We start from the raw sequence: 16,802 nt of genomic DNA, 5'->3' as shown, positions 1-16,802 counted from the left end.
GGGTGGGGAAGATAAAAAAAATCAGGCACAGTGAGACACAGACACTATCCAGAAAGGACGCAAAGAGGCCCATTCCCTACATAGCTAAAATTAAAATATAGTTTGTGCTGCAAAAGTAAAAAGAAAATTTCTAAATACTGGGTGTGTGGCTATAGTAGCCTGATGGTATGTGGGTTTCAATTAAGCTAAGTTTTTGTCATTCTAAATATTCATTTAAAATAGTTGTCCTGTACTCAGGCAGATACTGCTTATACAGCACTTTGTATAACAGTCATGTGAAGGCTTCACTCAGCTGAAATAAACTCACATTTTGCTTTCTGATATAAACACACTACATAAATACTTCTATGTTCCTACTACTTCTTGAACTTCAAACAATCAAGTATAGAAAATTAGCTTCTAGGTTGTGAAATTATGTCTTAAGTTGATTCTATGCCAGGATATTCTTAACACATGATGATGTCACTTTAAAAGATATGCCGCACAGCAGAAGCTTCAGTAACTAAGTCAACAATGATTCCCCAAAACGAAGAGAACGCAGACATGGGATCATGAACATAGAAATGCTACTAGGCTACTTAAGAGGAAAGAAACTACCATAGAACTTTGTATTGCTGTTCAAGAAGCTAATGATTACACTGAGCCATGGTTCTCTACATGTGTAAGGGAAAACAAACCCACTAGGAAGCCACACACGGTGAGGTCATATTTTCCCATGTGTGTGAATCAGCACACATTAAAGTTAGAAGAAGAAATTCTGCTTCAAAGGGGCAAACAGTAGGACAAAATTTTGAGCCAAGAAATGAAGCTGGTCTTCTCCCTGTCGACACACACACGTCGTTACACAACACTGCATCACTGTTGGGAAGCAACATTACCAATAAGCAAAATTTCCGGATTGAACATTACTCAAGTATCTCTTAGGTGTTACTCAAACATTTAACACACATTTTTCTGTCATGCTTAGGTATATATACACACCTGAGAGCATTGAGAAGACCTTCTACACTATTAGGAGGTTGGTCCTTAAGAACTTTGATACAACCTTTCATCTGAGGAGAAAAGAAAAAGTAAATGCCTGCTTTTTATATAACATTCATTTCAAAAAGGCAAAATTGAAATCAGAACCTTAATTACAGAACTGAAGAGACCATATACTAGAAATAGTGATTTATTCATTCTTGGGATATGGCATTATTTTCAGTCTCTCGGTGAGGCAAAACTTTTGGGGAACACTATCAGTCAGAATGAGGCTCCACTCACACTAAGGAGCTAAGGGAAGACATTCTGAAAAGATACTACACTCCAAATACAGAGAATGGTCTGTTTGGGAAAGAGGAGTTTCCCAAGTAGCCTGTGACAAGCAGAGGAGACAGGAATCCTATAGAGCAGTAGAGACTTCCACAGGCTACTCAACAGGGAGAAAAACTCAATGAAGACAGCCTTTCAAGATCAGCCCGGGTATGTGAAAAGCATGGCAGCATACATTTGAAGGAGCTGTGTGCTTAGCTGTCCACTCTACCACTTCCTAGCAATTCTATTAACTTCGTCTCCTACAGGGAAGCTGCTATAGTAAAGAGAAAATCCTAGGACAATGTTGACAGGCACATGGGAACAATGTAAAAATTCTGGAACACGGTCATACAAGTAAGCTAATGCTAACTCATTTTTCTTTATATAAAACAGATACTGTGAAAGCTAGCAACCCATAATTGAGATCTAAAATGATAAAAGCCTTAAGTAGTAATTATTAGGTAATCCCCACCAAATATTAGGTTAGAATGTAATGTTCAAGAGTGAGCAGAGAAATGAGAAAAATCACTTCATTTCTAATATCAACTTTCTTTCCAGGCACATAAGGAATGTGTAAACCAGCCATGAACTATTATGAATAGGAAAGGGAAAAACAGTGGGGAAAGAATTCCAATTGTATCATAAACTGTGATCAGAGTCTGTGAGTCAAGCCTGCTAATCTTTAAATAAAACTTTTATGATTTCCATGTAAGAGAACAACTAGCAATCTTATAAAGCAATAGGTAACTTACATCAATTTTAGAAGTTTTGGCAAATGCTCCCACTGGATGGACATGGTCATAAAGTATTATGACACCCACCATTACCCTCAAGCAGAACGATACTGTCTCTTCGTTCGTAAATCTGCTTCTGTATTCCCTGGAGGGCAGAAGATTTGTATGGTTGAGGCACATCACAAGTACAATGAACTGATTATACCTGTACTAGACACTGACTACTTTGAACGTCAACATTATCTCTTCTCCATAAGACCCCTAAAGAGAGGAATGGTCATGGTAAGGACTTCACACCCACATACTGTGGTCCCCACATTTGTACCCAAAAGGGCATTAGATTACCTCTTCTACAATTTCAGAGAAGCAAAAGTAGCGCTGGAATAAGATTTTGGGGATGGGTGGTTAGCAATGCGAGAAAAGTCACTAGCTCAACAGAGCAAGAAGGTTTGCTATTTTATGGGTATCTTATCTAAAACTATTATACTACAAGACTCATATTCTCTCATTTAGAAAAAAGGAAATAGAACTCTGATCTGCACAGAAATCAATGTGACACAGTAGCAGACCTCACCCAGAATGGGGACACTGGCCCAGCAGCTAGTAGGTTGGCACTATGTATCCATTCATTTCCCTATGGGGCAGGAGGAGAGAGTGGGAGGGGCTTGTCCTCCAGCTCCAGGAGTTCATCAGTAACACAGTGGGAAATGACTGCGAAACCACAAGTTCTCTAGTAAAACCCATATCTTCTACAAGAATCTAAGACACATTCTTTTTGGTGCTGACAGGAAAATCAATCATATGAATCACAAATGCGTTCCAGAAATTCAGGTTTGTGAGGAAATAAGAACAAAACTAATAGTGTAACAGAATGTAGCAAATGGAATATAATTACAGCCCTCTAAAAGGAATCTTCCCCAGACCCCCAAAACATGAAATTCATGTTCTGATGGGAATAAACTTACTGAGGAACCTAGAATCCTACTCTTTGCTTCAAAATGAAATACAATAAGCTGCCAAATTATTTTGACTTTGTACATACATTCAACATTTCTCTTTCCACACAGACATGTTTGTATTTGGTTGTTTTGAAATGCCAGTCATTACAGCAGTGTTGTTGAAGTAAAAAAGATCGTCTAATACTCACGGTGTCTCCAACATGACTCTGCATACACTTGCCATGGTGCTTAAACAATCTGTGGTATTTTCTATTGGTAAATTTTTATTCTGTAAGTGTATGGGGGGGGGGAGCAAAAGTGAAAATTTGTTACTTAAAAACAGTTGAAAACTTAATAGAATCCCCCAAACCAGCAAATGATCTGGCTCCTATTTCTAATTTTCTAAGCAATGGCTGTGATTTTAGTCACTGTTCCATGATCAGGGGATAGAGCCATGAACAAAACAGACAACACCTTGCAGCTCTGAAAAGAGATTACTGTTAGCTGAGCAAGAATAAGCACAGCCTTTCAAATACAGGCGATATGGGTCTCAAATATGGAGCTTATCCTGAAGATACTGGAATTTGTATTTTACTTATTTCACTACATCTTACTTAGAGTATGTAGGCACTCTCTTGTGTCACAGCGCATATGTAGAGGTCAGAGGATAAGTTGTGGTAAGTAGTTTGTCTCTCCTATTATGTGAATCCTAGGAACCAAACTCAAATCATCAGGCTTAATGGTAGGTCATTTCTCAAGGACATGAGAAACACTTTAAACAGAAGAGAAAAGCCTGGAATGTAACAAGAGTAGAAGTAAGAATAGCTAAGAGGGTAGCAGTCTGATGTGGGTACGTAGCAGGAGTTAAGGTTTCTTAAGCCTGATATACTTTATAGGATCCAGGAGAGTAATCTCTGGAGCAGACGAAAGCAATACAGAACAGAACTGAAAATGATCATCCCAGCTGCATGTGGTGGTGCACACTGAGCACTCAGAAGGCAGAGGCAGGTGAATCTCTGTGAGTTCGAGGCCAGCCTTATCGACAAAGTGAGTCCAGGACAGCCAAGGCTACACAGAGAAACCTTGATAACCAAAAAGTCAACAAATAAAAATCAGCCCTGAGATTTTTATTTATACCAGTGCCTGCCATTATTAACTGAGAGAAAGAGGAGAAAGAGGAGGATTAGAAAAGGCAATCAGAGCTCATTTAAGCCATGTAATCATGGCAGTGCTCAAGGAACCTCCAGAGTGACTGCAAGCAAGTGGGCAGCTGTGCCCAGACAGTTCTCATATGGGGGTGCCAGGCTAAGGTTGTTCTTGGAATCACAGCACTGCTGAGGTCATCACAGCATCAATGCAGAGAAGGATATTCAGCAACTCACCTCCGATACAAATTTTGTTGTTGCATCACTTAAGGTTTTTAGCATTGGGGTGGCCTCAGCGTAAAACAAAGACATTCGATTTGCCAATTCATTATTTACTTCATTTTCTCCTTCTGCCTGTGTGGAAATCACTTGACATTAATTCACAAATTATTAAACCAAACTAGTAAATACCTTTAAAATTAAGTCCAGGTCATATCTACTTTATTAAACCAGTCTAGTAAATAACTTTAAAATTAAGTTCAGACCTTCATATACAAATACCACTTAAATATACTTTAAAAATAAAGAGACTGATGGGGACTGAAGAGATGGCTTACTGGTTAAGAGCACTAGATTCTCTTCCAAAGGTCCTGAGCTCAATTCCCAGCAACCACATGGTGGCTCAGAACCATCTATAATAGGATCTGATGCCCTCTTCTGTTGTGCAAACATACAGAAAGACAGATTAAGTGGGTCAGTAGACGGAAAAAACAAAAAACAAAACAAAACAAAACAAAACAAAAAAACAAATAAAATCAAGTTATTTTTACCACCACAAAATCTAATTCAAAGCATAAGCTTACCGGGACATTATTAATTCTCATACGACTCAACGTTCTTCTATAATAGCTGAAGTCATTTTGTATGGCAGGATTTGTCATCTAAAGAGAGAGAATATGTTTGAAAGAACACTGTTATGTATGAAGGACAACTGTTCTCTATCAAATGCTACTGTAAACTGGGTGAATCTACTATAGTTTGAACTGTAACCTGACATTCTCATAGAGCTTTAACAACTACTGGCATTCTCATGAAAGCCTGTAGTTATTTTCAATTCTTCAGTGCATTTTCTCCCCTTAGAGACAAGGTCTCACTATGCAATCCACACTGACCTTGAATTCAGAGACCTTAGGTCCTCTGCGTACCCCAAGTACTGGGATTAAAGGTGTGTGCTACCACACACAGAAGCATTCCTGCTAACCCATAAAACCATAGACTGTTCTTCAATTGTAGGTATTATGTATTCTTCCTTTTCAATAACTTTAGGTAATATCTTAAGTGCCTGTTTATGGATAACATTGTTATTATAAAACCAAGCAACAACAACAACAAAACAAATATAAGGGTACTTGTTTTGAACAAAAGAATGAATATATGATCTACAGGGCATTTCTCCAACCGACTAAATGTTTACATACAAATCTTTTTGCCCTAGGTATTAATATTAATTAACAGCTGTCTATAATACAGTAGGAAGTAATATAGTTAGAAACATAACTCTCCCATTTCCTAAAATAGGTACTCAAAATCCTGAAGAAAAAAAAAAATGAAATCAAAAGTCTCAAATTTTGAACTCAGGACTTCAGATGAAACACACACTGCACACCAGGTGGTAGTGGCACATGGCTTTAATCCCAGCACTCAGGAGGAAGAGGCAGGTGGACATCTAGGAGTTCAAGGCCAGCCTGGTCTACAGAGCAAGTTTCAGGAAAACCAAGCTACTAAGAGAAACCTTGTCTCAAAAAACCAAACCAACCAACCAACCAAGAAAACAAACAAAACCCATTTGTGTGTGTGTGTGTTTGTGTGTGTATGTGTGTTAAGACTTTCCCATATATAGCCACATGGGATTTATAGGTGTATGTACTATAAAACTTGAGAGAATGAGAACAAAGGAGAAAAAGAAAATAAGCGGTGAGGAAGGTAGAGAAAAAGAACCAGTTTGTATTAAAAAAAAGTTGAGATAAACTGGACAAAGAGAAAAAACAATTAGAAAACAGCGCGCGCGCACGCGCACACACACACACACACACACAAACACAGACACACAAGAAAAAAGAAAAGACAAAGAGCTCACGATTATTTATGTTCACAAGTTCACTGAGCTATAGTCAACACCGACTCCTGGGTACTTGGCTTGTTGCTACTTCAAATCTAGCTCTCCAGTTGCGTAGAAATCATTTAAATACAGGTTAACAGGGCTCTTCCTCTTATACCTCAGTGAAAACACAATTTATATAAAAACTGTACCAGCAGACTCTACCTTGAGTTCATCAAACCGGAGTGTGAAGTGAAGAATCTCTGCAAACTGCTTAGCAAGAGCCTGCTCTCGCTCTAGATGCTGGGTGGGGGAGTACGGCGTACTAGTCAAGGCTCCCAGAAGGCCTCTTAATGCTGCTTCTAATGAAAGGAAGATGATAAAGTTAAGTTGTCAGGGAGTTCAATTCCCAACCAACATTCAGATGCACATATTCTCCCACTCTATCTAACCAAGACACCTTGCCATTGCTAATAACTGCAAACACTCAAACTGCCTACTACAGAAATACTTAGTTTAAGAAAAATCTTAAAAAACTGATTGTATAATCAACTCAGATTCAAAATAATGCAGAACACGAATGTGAACTAAACCCAGAGAACAGGGTAAACTGCCCTCTGTGTCTCTTGTCTGTAGCTCTGGCATCCTGAGCATCCAAAATGCCTGAAACTTCAAAAACTGAAGGCAAATGCTAATTTCTTCTCTTTAACACAGCCAATTTTCACAATTTTCTTCTATTCTAAAGGCTTTCAAAATTTGCCTTCTAGTGACACTAACATATATGTGGAATGCATATGGAGAAAAAATTCATCCCCCCTCAAAAAACCTGAGTTGTTTTCCCCTTACTTGATTTTTTTTTTTTTATCCACCCTTATACCTTATAAGAAACACATAACCTCACATTCCAGTCTTTACCCTGCAGATGAGGTGGGGGTTAACATGGCAATTTGATGTTATTACTCAGCTCAGAAAGTTGTCGGCTAGATCAAGAAGCGGGGACAGTGATGAGCATCAGAGGAAGGCCCTGCAAAGAGCTCTTCACAGACAACGGTCATCTGTTCTTGCCACAGGCCATAGTACATTCTCAAACACCAAACCTTTAACTGTCAGCAGGCAGCTCAAAGGACGTGATTTATGGGAGGGTGGCAGATTAACACAATTAGCACATACGAACACAATAATTGTCAATGCTTTTGCTTTTGTCTTTAAATACTTTATCAATACAGTATGCTGGGTGTAACTCAGTTGAGATAGTGCTTGCCTAGCAGGCCTTTGGTTCAGTGAGTTGAATGCCAGCTTCGTCTACATAGTAAATTTCAGGCTAGCTAGGACTACACAGTAAAAACATGTCTTAAAAAAATAATAATAATCAAGGTCAAAGCCAGGAGACCAAGAGATGCATAGGACTCCCATGGTAAAAGAAGAAGAAGAAGAAAAAAAAAAAAACCAACTACTGTACTCTGACTTTCACAACTGTTCTGTGACACAAATAAACAGACATTTAAAAAAAAGACTTATTTATTTTTATATACATGTGTTTGCCTAATGTATGTATGTAAGTGCAGGCATGGTGCCCACAGCAGTTAGATTCCCTGGAAATGGAGTTAAATATGGTTTTGAGCCAACACATGGGTGCTATGAATTGAGCCTAGATCCTCTGCATGAGGAACAGGTGTTTTTAATTTCTGAGTCATCTCTCTAGGCCCTAAATAAATAAATGATTTTGTTTTTGTTTTTTTAGGTTTTTTGAGGCAGGATTTCTCTGTGTAACAGCCCTGGCTGTCCTGGACTTCCTGTGTAGACCAGGCTGGTCTTGAACTCACAGTGATCCACCTGCCTCTGCTGGGATTAAAGGCGTGCCACCACGCCCAGCTCTGTTAGATTTAAAAAAAAAAAAAAAAAAAAAAAAAAGACAGGGAAAAGAGTACAAGGTCATTTTCAATAGTCGGTTCAAGACCAACCTAGGCTATCAGAGATCATGTCTCAATCAAAAGTAAACAATTCACTACTTAAAACGAAAATTAGCAGTCTGGTAGTGGTAGTGCATGGCTTTAATACCGGTACTTGGGAATCAGAGGCAGACAGATCTCTTAGTTGAAGGCCACCTTAGTCTACAGAGTGAGTTCCAGAACAGCCAGGGCTATAAAAAGAAACCTTGTGTTGAAAACCAAACAACAATAACAAAAACAGACCAAACAAACAAAAAAGAAGCAAAAAAAGCATAGTGCAAACAATCACCATGCTGCATGTTCTCCATAAGCCCCTCGGACAGAAGGAAGACCTTGGTGAGCCAAAGCATTATGTCTGCCAGCACAGGGAGCTGCCTCAACAGGAAAGGCTCCTAGGCTTCATACCAACGCAAAAACAGAACATTTCTCTGGTCAATAAGACACTCAGCAAAACTCAGCATCTGCCAATTAGTCTAGCAACACTAGCTTTATAACTCTAACAGGACCCAACAAGCAAGGCATCAGGGTCTCTCTTTTGAAGTACGACCACCCATGATGCTAAGGCCAGAAGCCCTCTCATTGGTATTTCAAGAGTCTGAAAGACTTGTACAACCTGACAGTTGTTAGTATTCCACAAACTGTCTGGTATTTATTTATATCTCTGGATCCACAAAGGAGGGGTAGGTAGAGAAGAAGTGAGACATTAAGGAGATACAAGCAGAAGACTGAACAGATTGCAAATCTAGACAGAATATTGACACTCTGGATGTGATCAAGACTGTTCAGCTAGTATGAATCAAACAGGGCTGTTATGCCTCAAAAGCTTAGCATGTCTTATTGATCTTAAAGACATTACATATACGAGACACCAAATTTGTGAAGAATTTGTGTAGCCATTAGAATATCAGCCACTCACTCAGCAACACTGAATCTATCTTGCAAGCAAAGAAATACATCCTGTTGGCAAGGAAGCTAAAAACATTACCAGGCTACTGACCTGTGAGGTAGTGTAATCCCTCAGAGCCCAGTTTTACTTTACTCACGACTTTACAGGAGTCCCTAAGAGTTCTTTCATGAACGACTCAAGGCCTACTACTAGCACACAACATGAAGCTTTTGCTATGAATTGTTACTCTATCCTCTGCTGGAGTATATTGATTCCAACCTCTAGAACGCCAGAAAACATTAAAGTCCACTCATTTTGATCTGTTTCCCATTCTTTACTGATACACACAAAGAGAACAAGATGGCTTCAGCAGAAAATGAGCTGTAACATCAAAGGGCACTAAGTACTAACAGTGTAAGAAAGAATCTAAATAATAGTAGTCAAAATAACCAAGATAAGAAGACCTAAGCTGACGATTACAGAGGATGCAAAACTATAGACTACAGAGACACTTGACTACAAGGCAAATAATCAAATAAGAACTAATTTTTGCTAAGAAAATAAACTACAACTATGACTTATAGTAAGAAATGCTGGTGCACAAAAACTGAGGACTTGAGTTTGTATCCAGATCCCATGGAAAAACCAACCATGGCAGCATACGCCTACAACTCTAGCCTAAATGGTAAGCTTCTGATTTGGTAAGCAACTCTGTCTCAGGGAATAAGGTGCAGAAGCAATCACTGAAAGACATTCTAATTACCTGGCCTCCATATACACCACACCACCGCGTACATACCAACACACACACACACACACACACACACACACACACACACACACACACACACAGTTTTTAAAAGGATAATTTACAGAACACAACGTTTTAAAAAGATATGTATTATAAAAATACTTCTCCAACTCTTGTCTGTTTGTATCTAGTGTCTGTCCCAGGGGTTAGGATGTTGCTCAGTGGCAAGCACATGCCTACCGAACACAAAGCCCCGGGCTCTACCCCAATATGAGGGCTGGGGACTCGTAACAATCTTGTCATTAGCCTAACTGGGTTAATTCATGCTTGTGTTTTTAAAATCACCTGGGAAAGGATTTATTATAGATATGTAGACCAATTCTATCATGTGGTTTCTTATATTGAGGAGAGCCTTAAGCATCAGATTTCCAACTGTAAATCACAACTTGCTGAGAAAAATGGCATAAGAAAATGGGCTGAGAAAACTATGACTACATTACTGTGTTCATACATAAGCTGCACAATAGATACACAGCCAAAATCAGTACTGTGAAAACAAAATTCTCTAAATTATTCTGGATGTAATAAACATATTTTCTTACCAGGAAAGTAAAAATTACAAAATTTTAAACTTACCTAGCCTCTGAGAAAATTCGTAAAATTTCTTTAATTTGCCTACGAGTGGCACAACTGCACCCCAAGCCTTCTCTTGCAACTTGTCATCCGCTGGATGCTGGATTGCCTTAAAAATCCAAGAAACAAAAAAGTTAAGATTTACAGAAGTCATATCATATCAGTCTTTTTTTACATTAAGAGAAACAGAAATCCTAATATTTAATATATAGAATGGCAGACTCAGGGAGTCTGAGTTTGAACTTTCTCAACTCCACAAAGTTTTTCCCAATAGATATAATACAATATAATAATAAAATAAACATAATATATAGTTAACAAACTAAATTACAACTTGGTGTCATTTAGAGCCACAGAAGAAATTATTTTAGACTGTTTGCTCTACTGCAGACACTCTTGATAGGTCTTCAATAAGAAACGAAGTAAGACAATAAATGCAAATGTCAACCCTGGGAAAGGGCCAAGAAGCCATAATTCAAGTTGCATAGTCATATCAGTTCTAATAGACCTGGCCAACATGAACCTGAATCAACCTGAAAAATGCATCTTAGAAATATTGCAAATATTCACTGTTTAGCACTAAAACCCTTTTCTGGGTTCCAAGTTTTATCAGGCTTTCCTGAGTAAGAACATTAAAAAACAGAATAAAACAAACAAGTAAACAAACAACAACAAAACCAAGCTTCAGCTCTGAAGGGAAGAAATCAAGGCAAAAGCCAGGGCTCCCGAATGTACACAGACCTCTGTCAACATTAGTCCTTTTTGAGTATGGAGTTATTCCCACATGAAAGAAATTTCTTACTTTTACCTTCCTTTTGTCTATCTTATAGAACTCAATGTGGGTTTTTCCCCCTAAAAACTTGCTTTGCCTTCTCTAACATTTTAAAAAACCCAAAGTCACTAACTGAGAGGAAAAAAAAAAAATATGTATAGTTATGTAAGGCTCACCCAGAGTGACATGTTTAGTTTCCCCAAGGCACTAGTACTGAATCTATCCACACAAAAGCAAAACTCATGAAGGTAAAATAAACTCATATTTTAAATTTTTGTGAATAAATTAAGTACACATAAGTAAATGTGCTGTATAAGTAATCCACTACATGCACTTCTTAAGCATTTTCAAATTCAAGGTTCTACTATGTAGCCCAGACTGCCCTCAAACTCATGCTCCTCTTGCCTCATCCTCCCAAGTCCTGAATTACAGGCATGTGCTACCACACTTGATATTTTCAAATTCTCATTTGTTTTACAATTTTTTGAATAATTCTTAGACACAGCAGGAGCTCAAAGCTGGTATTACTCATGTTACTATCTAGAAATGCTGTACCAGCCATCACCACACATGCAATAATCTTCATTTTATAAAAATATGAAATTTCAAACAATCTTTGATAACATGCTAATGTACCTAGAGGGAAGCCAAGATTCAGTCTATCTTATAACAAGTAATATAAATATGTTTACTATTCAGGAAACAAGCAACTTACACTTTCACTGATTTTCTCTTAACTATCCCCAGCTTCTCTTATGAAGGTCCAGGGCACTACTGTGTCCCCACAATGCGAAAGTGTGCCTGTACATGCTGTCTACTGTCCCAAGTGAGTGGGCTCTTTCCCAGGACCTGCCTTGCCTGCTGGGACTGCAGACTATGTGTTCCTTCAAGGCCAGTATTCTATGGATCTCTGAGTGGCTGGTTCCTTCTCCTCTCACACCAGACTCACCACTCCTAGGAAGGTTCTGGGCCAGTATCCATAACAGCTTGACATAAATGAGGACACTTAGTAATGCCAACAGCAAAGCTATTGTGAAGCAAACACTACAACTCACTTTCAAATCTGTTAAAATTAAGGGCAGATTTTAATATCAGTGGAAGTTCTTATTGCCTCACTTGAGGGTGGCACTAGAGAACACACTTGTCTTAATTCATAATTATTCTTTTTAAGATTATATTCTTAAAATACTGATTTATTTATATGCATGTTTTGTCTGCATTTATGAACCACATGCATGCCTGGTGCCTGAGGAGGCCGGAAAGTGGTGTAGGATACCTTGGCGCTCCAGTAACATATGGGTATGAGCCATCACCTTCCGGGTCCCCTGGAAGAACAGCCAGTGCTCTTAACTGCTGAGCCATTTCTCTAGCCCCAAATCGTATTTAATCCATTTTAAAGTCTTGTTTTACAAATGTAATTTAATATATACTCAAGTTCACACCCTTAACATGATACCAGGAAACGGTGTGAGTTATTTCATGTCATTGGTGTGCTACACTGTTTACATGGAGTTTTACAAAATTTATTACCACAGCAATGTTGCTAGTGGCTTCTATTTTGTTATATTGAGAGAAAGAGGCACTGTTTTTTACATTTTCCCTTATTTGGAACATACAGATGTAAATGACTGGTTTAAAAGTACAAATAATTTGAGAGTTTTTTGTTTCATTTCGTTTTGTTTGGGTATAGCAATCTCTATTCTAAAGTGACCTCTATGCCAACCATTTTACAGTATCACTTGCACTAATAGGCTGTTCTCACAAAACAAAGTTCTTCATATGGACATTTATTCACAAAGTAATATTGTCTGTGTTTTTCACTGGCCACCTATTACAGTGACAATAGTTACCAGTTCTTTGAGACCTGGCTTGTATCATTACTGCCCTTTCTCCACATGAACTGCTTTCCTACTATTCAGAGACCTAATCACACATATGCATCCACACTCATTTCTTAAAGAAAACTTCAACGGCCTCAACACTGCATACAACTGTTTCCAACCTACAGGTTTTAATGTGCTCTTAGTTTTTCAGTTCACATATTTTATTACTATTTTACTTACATATTTCTGCCTTTAATTCCTTTTTGTTGTTTTGATGTGTTCTTCTTTTTCTAAATTTAAGATAGGGTCTTATTCAGTAGCCCAGGCTGGCCTTAAAATTAAGGGTATCCTCCTGCCCCAGCCTCACAAGTGCTTGGATTATATGTGTGAGTTACTGCGCATGACTTCTTTGTCTGAAAGTCCTTTACCAAACAGCTAGTGTTGGAACAATAAGTCTCAAAGCCCAATAACATCAGTCTCTTGCCACTGCTTTATAGTTTCCCCCTTATACTTTTGTGTTCTTTAGTGTTTTGTATTTTCTGGATATATTTTTGCTTCCTCCCTACAAGCCTTTAAAACACACACACACACACACACACACACACACACACACACACACACACACACACACACACCCCTACCTTACTTACTTACTTTAAATCATTTGTTTACTTTTGCACATCAAAAACTGTGGAATGATGTGAATTAAATGTAGCTACATCCTCAGGAAATCAGCTCTATTGCATACCTAGTGGAGAACTCTAATATCTGGCCATAGTATTCAGAGTTTCTGGCTTCACAGCCTCACATGGCCTCTCTGAAATAACCTAAGTAAACTTTCGGACCATCATACTTTCTTCCAGAAATTAAAATTCGATCTCAGCATAGAGTCAAGGAAGTGTTCATGAGAACATGGAGGGGCATCGTTTTTCTGATGGAGACTCCTCTCCGTCCCCGAGCAACCCTTCTTATAGAAAATTATAAAACTTTTTTCAACACCAAGAGTTCTACCTTTAGGGATAAAAATACAGAAGGAATGTCTTTGTAGTGAATGTGGTTTTTTCTTCTTCTTCTTCTTCTTCATTTACATAGACTATGAAAATAAAGTAATAACTATGAAAAGTAACTATGAGTTATAAGATTTCAACTATACTTAATCAACATGAAGACAACAGCAAACATTTTAAAATAACCTGTGAATTGTTGTGACTTATAGGGAAAGAACAATTTACTGAGTAGTTAGTGCTTTACGTCCATGTCTGACTTTTCAAATATATTTAAATGTTTTCAGTATCTGATTTCATAATAATAGTCTTTCATTCACAAAAATATTAAGGTTTAGATTATGTTAATGACAGCAGGAAGATAGTCCACAGATATAGTATTTATTTTCTCAACAGTTTACTGTACAGCTTGCTCTAAACTGAGCATTTAAGAACCCAGTCTAGGGCTGGAGAGATGGCTCAGAGGTTAAGAGCACTGACTGCTCTTCCAGAGGTCCTGAGTTCAATTCCCAGCAACCACATGGTGACTCACGACCATCTATAATATGATCTGATATCCTCTTCTGGCCTGCAGGCATACATGCAGGCAGAGCACTGAATACTTAATAAAAAAAATATATATTAAAAAAAAAAAAAAAAAAAAAAAAAGAACCCAGTCTAACTCTGAAGCTTGAAGGGTGAGTGGTATAGACATAAACACCAAGGTGTTATTTTTTTTAAGGTTCATGATTCCCATAAAAGATAAATATGTAAGTACTAGAAACACAAAGTAAGGAAAAGTAGGTTACTGACATGTGGAGGAAAGAAAGGAAGGGCACTCCACGCAAAAGCAAAGGTAAGGAGACTGCTCTGCAGGACAGGCGGGTCACAACAGTCCAGAGCACGACTGGCAGGAAATGACTGTGAGCCATTTCAGTAACGCTTCTCTTACACTAAAGAGCTAGCAAGTAACCACAGCATCCTCTTCTTTCTGTACTTTACTCTGAGGTGCTATTACTCCAAATGTCAGAGGATAAATCAAGACAGAAAGACTGGTCTTTAATGACCTCTGTACTGACAGTAACAGAAGCAAGGGCGCATGAACAGAGCATGGGGACTGTCTTCAAAACATGTGATGAGAAATTAAGGTCTAGAGGCAAGAGTGTTTGCGCACTGTATCAATGAGAATAAGTACATTCAGAGGATAAAGAAAAGCACATAAAGGTATAATGAAGAGAAAACACAGTTAAAGAGTAAAGTTCTAGAATGGAAATTGAGAATAAAGGTAGAGCTGGTCCTGGAAAGAAGTAGGGGTATTTCAGTTTCTTAAAAAAAAAAAAAAAAAAAAGCAATAGACGAGGCCTGAAAATCTGTATAAATTTAGAGACTAGAGCAGAAAGACTCTCACAGTTTTCTTGTAGCATAAACCTATTAGAGAAGAGGCAGGTGGGCAGAAGGGGCTAGAGGTGGAAGAACTATCTTGGGTGGTTTCACTTTCTCCTTGGAAGCTTAGGAGTTAAAAAATAGAGTAGAGGTGAAGGGAGTGGAGGGGAGCCAGAAAGTAGTAGTGTTTCTCCATGAGAAGAAAACATAAATACTTCCCAAAGGAAAACCTAATTTTCATGTGTGACTATTAACAGAGATACTATTAAATTATACATGAGAGTAGCACTTACCCGTATTAATACTCCTCTGCCGATATAGCACTGCAAACCCTTTTGAAATAATGCCAAGTGACTTTTCAAATACAATACTTCCCATGACAAGTCCAGAAAACAACAGCTATCAAGCCAAGGTGACCCACAACCAGTTCACATGCCTATATAAATTATAAACTTTACCTCTCGTATTTCATGGCCAGCTCCTCTGTACGACTGCAAGTCCTCCAAGATGCCTTCTGCATCTTTTAACACTACATTCACCTGATTATATATTTCCTTCTCAGACTCTGTAGGCTGGGCATCTAAACAGCATGAAAGCACAAGAAAATTTACAGTAGCATGAATATTTTAATACACGTATTAACTAAAAGCAATTAACAATCCAAATTTCCAAAGATGAATTACAGTATATTCAATATTAATTTTGTATCTTTTAGAAGACAAATTTAAACTAATTTCAAATTTATACAAATTATAAAGAAGCAAGAAAAAAACCCTAATATTATTATATAGTATTTAGTTTAAGTTACAATTATGATGGTATATTGAACATATCTGAGAATTCTAATCAAAACTTTAATTAGTATTAATTACAGTTTTGATTATTTTAGATAGCAGAGCCTGGCCTTTAACATATTATGTACCTCAGACTGCCCTCAAACTTGTAAATCTTTTTGCCTCAGGCTGAATGCTGGGATTAAAAAAATGTACATGTACATCCAGTGTCAGATATGCTTTATAATAATGTTTTCTAGTGCATGCCTCACTGTCATTATTGACAACAAATGAAGCATCACTATTCCATTTTAATGAGATAGAAATGAATTCTATCCATTAAAGCATCTTGCCCATCTATAGTTTAAAGACTAACACTACTTTATTTTCCTATACAGTTCATTTTACTTTTAACAAATGAGGTTTGCTAGGGGCCACTTTAAAAATATCTGAACTTCACATAGTGAGGTTATAAGAGAGGATAAGACCAAGCTATGGCAGTGTCACTGAATTTCTCTATTGGTGAGTATGCAGGTCAAGATCCCAGTGCAGGAGTTCAAACTACAAAACCACGACAGAACTCCTGAACAGCTGAAGGGGAGATACTTTAAGCTACTGAAATTGTGAAATGGCACAGCAAAAACTGCTTTCTACAGAACTAAGATCAAGGAGGAAGAAAGTGAAGGAATAGTTACAGTTAT

At 37.9% G+C, this 16,802-nt stretch overlaps 1 protein-coding gene across 5 annotated transcripts in view; it reads right to left on the bottom strand.

Moving 5' to 3' along the window:
- The window catches only part of Cyrib (CYFIP related Rac1 interactor B), an 86,798-nt gene that overhangs the window by 5,171 nt on the left and 64,825 nt on the right, over window positions 1–16,802 (bottom strand). For all 5 annotated transcript variants that reach the window (XM_051159599.1, XM_051159603.1, XM_051159598.1 and 2 more), the window contains 8 exons: window positions 15,787–15,908; window positions 10,371–10,476; window positions 6,374–6,510; window positions 4,914–4,991; window positions 4,348–4,464; window positions 3,175–3,254; window positions 2,046–2,172; window positions 982–1,052 (listed from right to left, as the gene is read on the bottom strand). In XM_051159599.1, coding sequence (XP_051015556.1) covers window positions 982–1,052; window positions 2,046–2,172; window positions 3,175–3,254; window positions 4,348–4,464; window positions 4,914–4,991; window positions 6,374–6,510; window positions 10,371–10,476; window positions 15,787–15,908 — 838 coding nt within the window. The remainder of the gene's footprint in view (window positions 1–981; window positions 1,053–2,045; window positions 2,173–3,174; window positions 3,255–4,347; window positions 4,465–4,913; window positions 4,992–6,373; window positions 6,511–10,370; window positions 10,477–15,786; window positions 15,909–16,802) is intronic.

Source organism: Acomys russatus, chromosome 17, assembly GCF_903995435.1.
Source record: "Acomys russatus chromosome 17, mAcoRus1.1, whole genome shotgun sequence".
Classification (NCBI taxonomy): Eukaryota; Metazoa; Chordata; class Mammalia; order Rodentia; family Muridae; genus Acomys; species Acomys russatus.
Note: the sequence above shows the minus strand (reverse complement) of the source record. Positions and strands in the feature narration are given on the sequence as shown.